At 50.2% G+C, this 6,949-nt stretch overlaps 1 protein-coding gene across 6 annotated transcripts in view; it reads right to left on the bottom strand.

Annotated features, from left to right (window-relative positions):
* The window catches only part of prex1 (phosphatidylinositol-3,4,5-trisphosphate-dependent Rac exchange factor 1), a 95,127-nt gene that overhangs the window by 35,287 nt on the left and 52,891 nt on the right, over positions 1-6,949 (bottom strand). For all 6 annotated transcript variants that reach the window (XM_030357912.1, XM_030357920.1, XM_030357946.1 and 3 more), the window contains exons 14-16: positions 4,911-4,986; positions 4,476-4,548; positions 70-215 (exon numbers count right to left, since the gene is read on the bottom strand). In XM_030357912.1, coding sequence (XP_030213772.1) covers positions 70-215; positions 4,476-4,548; positions 4,911-4,986 — 295 coding nt within the window. The remainder of the gene's footprint in view (positions 1-69; positions 216-4,475; positions 4,549-4,910; positions 4,987-6,949) is intronic.

Genomic DNA, 6,949 nt, shown 5'->3' with positions numbered 1-6,949 from the left:
TGTGTGTCTATGTCTATGTGTGTGTGTGTCCGTATCCGTGTCCCAGTGTGTGTAGTGGCGCGTCCTCACCACCAGGGACTTGGCCAGGATGTTCTCCATGAGCTTGAAGTCGTTCCTCTGCAGCTGCTTGCTCTTGGTCCCCGTGCCCTCCGCCTCCTCGTCGGCATAGAAACGGAAGAACTGCGACTCGTCCTTGAACTCGCTCTTCTCCAGAACTGAGGAGACACAAGGAGAACAACGTCCTCAGACCGATGTACAGGGGAGGGGACCACAAGGAGAACAACGTCCTCAGACCGATGTACAGGGGAGAGGACCACAAGGAGAACAACGTCCTCAGACCGCGGGAGAGGGGAGAGGACCACAAGGAGAACAACGTCCTCAGACCACGGGACAGGGGAGGGGACCACAAGGAGAACAACATCCTCAGACCGATGTACAGGGGAGAGGACCACAAGGAGAACTTCCTCACACCATGGGACAGGGGACCACAAGGAGAACAACGTCCTCAGACAGGGGCCTCCTGGGAGCCCCTTCTACGGGGTTGTTACAGGGCCACGGCCCTGGTTCTTACAGGGCCACAGCCACAGGGGGAGATCAGAATGGACTGGCCACAAACTAAATCTCGCATGCAAATAGATAATCAAAGGAATGAGTCTAGACACACCACTGTGACCTTACACTGTATCAATGCTGCATCACTACTGTATACACTGCAACACTATCACTGTATCACCTCTGTATCACTATCACTGTATCACTACTGTATTGCGTCTGTGAAGAGGCAGCTGAATTCTCTCCTCACTCCAGGAATTGAACAAAGCGATGCCGATTTCAAGACGTTCCTTTTGGGCGAGCGTTTAATTTGTCATTGTTAATTAGAGTCAGACTAATTAGCCACAGGCTTTAATTAGCACAGTGGGTAGACGACATCAGGTAACCACAGGGAGAAAACCACCGCAGAAACTTGGTTGAGGAATTCCCAGGTCAGATACCGGGAGCGGGAATGTCGTCAGAGAGCGACGGAACATGGGGCTAATTAGCATGTCTGTTTACGTGTTAGCATCTGGAGCCGCGCCACATCTGGGCAGTGAGGCTAGCCCGGGCTAGAGACGGCTCTCCTGTGGGCAGGGGAGGAACACACTGTCCGTGTGGGTGTCCACGCGTGTGTGTGTGTGTGTGTCACCGTGTGTGTGTGGCCATGTATGAGTGTATGTCCCGTGTGTGTCTGTTTCCATTTGTGTGTGTGTGTTTGTCCACATGAGTGTGTGTCCATTTGTGTGCAAGTCCATGTGTGTGTCCACGTTTGTGTGTGCGAGTCCACGTGTGTGCGTGTGTGTGTGTGTATGTCCATGTGTGTGTCCACTTGTGTTTGTGTGTGCATCTGGGTCACTCTGAGCTCTCTGAGAGGCGTGTGCAGAACATTGCTCCGTGCTCGCCACATGTTCCTTCCACGCCGCGTGACATAACCCTGAAACACGTAAATACCTCCGACTCGCACCGCTGCACTCCTCCCCGCCCAATCTCCCCACTTCTAAAACAAACACCTCCAAAACACTCACCATCTGGTCAGAGCTGATCCCAGGCCAGGCTGTGGCCTTTTCCCCTGAACAGCAACACACCCTGAATGATCTCCACACTGATTTATACTTCTAGTCCAGGTGTCCCCACCAGGTGTGCAGCCCCACCAGGTGAATGACCTTTGACCTGAAATGTGATCCCGTGCGGACACGCCCACATTTGTGCCTGGTCCATCGTTCTTTCCAGCCGACTTTATCCCATACGAGGCGTGTGTCACGCAGTGTTTTGCCATTTACAGTCCACTCGTACCTGGAATGTTTATTGGGACTGGAAAGAATGAGCTCTGTCCTGCCGGTGTAGTGACGGCCTTCAGGACTACCAGACTGCAAACAATAAGCTGTCCCCATCCTGCCCAGTCCAGAGCTTTGTCCTGTGATTTTGGCGTTTTGAATCCTGTGATTTCACAGTTCTGAATCCTGTAATTGAACACCCTCCGGATCTCATTCGATACAAGTTTAAATTAGTTTCACCTAAGAGTTGTAAATCAAATGATTTCAGATCGCTAAATCCTGTGATTACAGAGCTCCTAATCACATGACTTGATAGTCAATTCTAAAAGGTCTGACTTCAAAGTTCTAACCGTCGTCACATGACCGGGGGCTCCCGTGTGTTTGGGATCATGTGGTCAGGAGGGGGGGGGGGGGGGGGGGGGGGGGGTTGAGACGGAACGTTCTGGGAGGCGGGAAAACAGGGCGTCGACAGCTAGTGCTGCTACCCCTCGACCCCCCCCACCTCCTTCAGCCAACCACCGGCCAGCTGTTCAGAACAACCTCGTGCCACACACACACACACACACACACACACACACACACACACACACACACACACACACACACACACACACACACACACACACACACACAGGGCCGGATCAAACTGTGTGCACAGCGAGAGGAGTTGTTTCCTGTGAATCACGGCAGCGTGGCGACGCTAAGCTAACAGCCTCATGAGTGACACCCCAGTGGAGCTCACATGTTAATGACACCCATTCAGACAGAGGTCCCGCCTCTGGGCAACCAGGGTTACACACAGTGAGTGTTTGTGTGTGTGCCTATATATAGAACACATACCAACATAATATGTCACTCAATGCTGTAATTTTATTTAGTTGTATAGGCTACCTATATAACTACACAGCAACAAGGGAAAGCCAACTAGTATTACTTCTGCTACTACTACTACTACATCAACTAATACTGCCGTTACTGCTACTGCTACAACTACTGCTACTGCTGCTACTGCTGCTACAGAACTAGCTGGGATATACGATAACGATGATTTATTATGCACACAGTATTATCAGTGTCCCGCATTTAGTCAACACACCCCGAGAGAGATAGCGTAGTGTGAAGGGCGGAGAGGAGGAGAGAGGAGAGAGGAAGGGGAAGGAGGAGAGAGCTTTGACAAGGTGAAGGGAGGGAGGGGGGAGGAGGAGGGAGGGGGGGAGGGAGGGAGGGGGAGGTCAGGGAGCCATGACAAGCGGAGACAAGCGGGGCCGCGACCAAAGGACCTGCAGGAGAAGGATAGGGCGGTGGCCAGTGCGTGTTTGTGATTGGGTCGATGTATGTCTGCGTGTAAGTGTACGTGCATCTGTGCGTGTCTGTGTACGTGTATGCGTGCGTCTTTGTGTACGTGTATGTGTTCGTTTTTGTGAATGTGTATTTGTGTGCGTGCGTGTGTGTGTGTGCGTGTGTGTGCGTTTGTGTATGTGTGTGCGCGCGTATGTCTGCGTGTATGTGTGAGTGTATGCTTATCTAGGAGTGTGCAGGTGTGTGCGTGCATTTGTATTTGTGTACTTTTGTGTTTGTGTATGCGTATGTATGCGCGCGTGTGCGTGCGTGTAGGTTCCAGGGACAGCACAGGGACAACGGCTCAGCTCTGGGTGTTTAGACAACATGAAAGCTAAGGATGGAGAGGGTGTTGCTGATGGAGGTGGAGGTGAAGGTGGTTGTGGCGGGTAGTGGTGGCAGAGGGGGTGGAGGTGTTGTTGGGGGTGGTGATAGAGATGGTGCTGGAGGTGGGGGGGAGATGGTGATGGAGGTGGTAGTGGTGGTGGTGATGGAGTTGGTAGTGGCGGTGGTAGTGGAGGAGGTTGTCAACACTAAACCACTTAAGTAATGAGTATCAGGACTTATTTATGCAGGATATGCATATCATATATATCCACATATCCCCTGGAGCTGGAATGTGACATTCCCATCAATCTGGATGACATGGGACTGTTTGGCACGGAGGCAGAAAGTGTCGAGGAAGTGAAACAACGATAGAAAGAGCCCACTCTCTCTGATGAGACGTTTTCTTCACTGTTTAATGCACAGGCGACCTCAAGCCTGTGTTCAGTACATGAGGGTTCATGGGTTTGACTAGTTCATGTTTTCTGTTCAAGGTTTACTTCAGTGGGTTGCAGCCAAAACAAAAGGGAACAGAGACAAAAAAACGTTGGAAGGAAGAGAGACGGATCCGTGTGTTGGAACAACTGAGAGCCGTCTGTCCAGCCACACAACAATCTGTGTGTCTCTACTTATGCAAGCGTGCATTCATATGCATGTGTATTTATATTTATGGATGCGTACATGCATGCATGTGTGTGTGTGTGTGTGCCTGTACGTGTGCAGGTGTGTGTGTACTTGCAAACAAGGGTGCACGTTCTTATGTTACTGTGTGCCGGTGTGTGTGTGTAGGAGTGTGTGTCTGAGTGTAGGTGTGGCGTGTGCAGGTGTGTGTATAAGTGTGCGCGTGTAGGTGGGCAGATGTGTGTGTGCAAGTGTGTTTGTGCAAGTGTGTGTGTGCAAGTGTGTGTGTGCAAGTGTGTGCGTGCAGGGGTGTGTGCGTGCAGGGGTGTGTGTGTGTGTGTGTGTGCGTGTGCGTGCGTATGTGTGTGCGTGCGTGAGACTGACCGTGGTGCATGAAGCCATTGTTGCAGAGTCCCACCCCCAACATCACCGCGTCCTCTCGGGTCGAGCAGTCGCCCTGGAAACAGAATGACGCACACACACACACACTCAGTCCCCACAGCCCCTTCAAACCACTGCACATGCACAGCTGAGAGCCCCATGTGCGCGCATAGAATGACAAAATGACATGCGAGTGTGTGTGTGTGCATGGGATGTCACGTGTGTGTGTGTGTGTGTGCGTGCATGAGATTTTGCGTGCGCGTGTGTGTGTGTGTGTGTATTTTTATCGGTGTGTGTGCTTGTATAGGTGTGTGTGTGTGTGTGTGTGTGTATACATAGGTCTTTGTGTATACGTGTGTATGTGTGTGTATGTCTATGTGTGTGTATATGTATGTGTACCCATGACAGTCAGAGTTCCAGAGGCTGTGAGCTGCTCACCTGGGAGAGCAGCCAGTCCACCAGCTTGTACGCCGGCACCACAGACCTGAAGGTCTTGAGATGGTGGTCCCGGTCTCTGTGGAGGGGAGCGGACAGAGGGGCGGGGCCTGTTAGTTGCATTTGTCTTTTTGCACAATAGCAGTGACAGGAAGTCAGCAGTTTCCCCTCGCAGCCCGTTTCCTGCGAGGTGCTTGTTGTTCTCTGTGGTCGGACCCAGACTCAGAAGAGGTGTTTTGATTTGTTGCCTAGAACCAGGTCAGAGGTCGCCAAGCGCCCCTGCTGCAGCACCATGTCGACGCGTCTGCATTTGCTGTAGAAGATTTTGAGTCTTTGACGGTGTTGGTCAATAAAACCCTTCATGGTTTGTCAAGGATGAAACAGTGTGTGTCGTCTGTTCTCCAACACTCTGTCCAAACACTGTAAAATCCAGCGCTGAACAGAGAACTCTTGGAAGACGTGTTGAAGTACTTTATAGATACACACTGTGAAACAGACCGTGATACACAAGCGACGTGATACACACAGTGATACACACACAGCTTCATACACACGGTGGTATACACCGCGATACACACAGTGATACAAACTGATACACACCGTGATACAAACTGATACACACCGTGGTAGATTCGCTGATGCACAGTGTCATACACACCCTGATACACACTGTGGTGTGGGGAGGTTTTCCGCTCGCTGCTCACTTATGGCTCACAAGAGCCAAAAATGAGCACAGAGTTCACCGCTCTGCACGAGGAGGAAGTGCAGATGTGAAACAGGAAGTGCTTGATGCAACACGTGATACGCTGTTTGACACATGTGCGAAGAACGAGGGCCTCCGTTTCACAATCAAGCTTCATTTAATCTTCGTAGCGTCTGACTTACCCTAGCAAAACAAGTATCCTAGCCTGCTAAGAGCCTTAGAAAAGCAAGTATCCCAGCCTGCCAAGTAGTTTAGCAAATACAAGTTTCGTAGCCTGCTAAGTACCACAGCAAATCAAGTACCTTAGCCAAGAACCGCAGCATGGATGTCTTTGTCCTCAAGAGGAAGCTGTGCGAACCAGTGACACAGTGCAGCTTGACCCATATTCTTCCAGCATCTCAAGTGCCCGAGCCACACAGGCTATGACTCAACATAAATAAGGATTAAAGTGATTGAACAAGTACTCCGACATCATCTCCACAGTCCGAGACCGGCCATCAATCAGAGGCCGGTCAACAGCTCATACACACCGGAGCCTTTGGAAGCAGGCATGACACGAATGTTAAAGAGGGAAACTAATTAATATTTATTTAGGAGAACACTCAAATCAGAACCCGGTATCGAAGGCTAATGGCTAATGGCTACACCTGCCGTTTTGCGCCGCCCCTGAATCAGTGGTGAGACCGTATGCTTAAAGACAAGACTGCAACTGACATAATCCTGCGCCTCAATGAGCCAATGAGAAAGAGCGCAACAAAGGCGCATGGGCCAATCAGGAAGAGCTGCATCCACAACAGCCGATCAGATAGAGCAATTACCATAACAACTTGTTATTAGCAATACCGTCTAATTACTAATTTAATTGAATCTCAAGCTCCATTGTTATGAGGTGTAACAGGCTGGTTAACAGGCTGAACGTTTGGAAGGGACCATAGCAGACTGTCACGTCCCTCTGTCCACTCTCAGCTGGGGCTAGCTGTGTTCTCTCTAAACCGTTCTGTTGTCCATGGTTGTCCAGCTCACTGTTACAACAGGGACACTCTGATTACACTCATCTAAAAACATCATGCACCTGTAAAGGAATTAAGTAGAGAGAGACACAGAGAGACAGAGACAGAGACAGAGATGGGGGAGAGAGAGAGAGAGACAGAGAAAGGGTGAAACAAAGAGAGAGAATAAGAGAGCTAGGGGGAGAGGGAGACAGACGGATGGGAGTTTTTTGTTACAAAAAAAAAAAGATATTTTGTATTGGCCACAATCATAAACAAAATGACCACACCATCCTAATGCAAAGCAGCAGCATTGCATTTAAAATCTTTCATTAGATGCTGAAATCAAA

Source organism: Gadus morhua, chromosome 1 (assembly GCF_902167405.1).
Source record: "Gadus morhua chromosome 1, gadMor3.0, whole genome shotgun sequence".
In the NCBI taxonomy this organism is placed as follows: Eukaryota; Metazoa; Chordata; class Actinopteri; order Gadiformes; family Gadidae; genus Gadus; species Gadus morhua.
The sequence above is the reverse complement of the archived record's forward strand: the minus strand, read 5'-3'. Positions and strand labels throughout refer to the sequence as shown.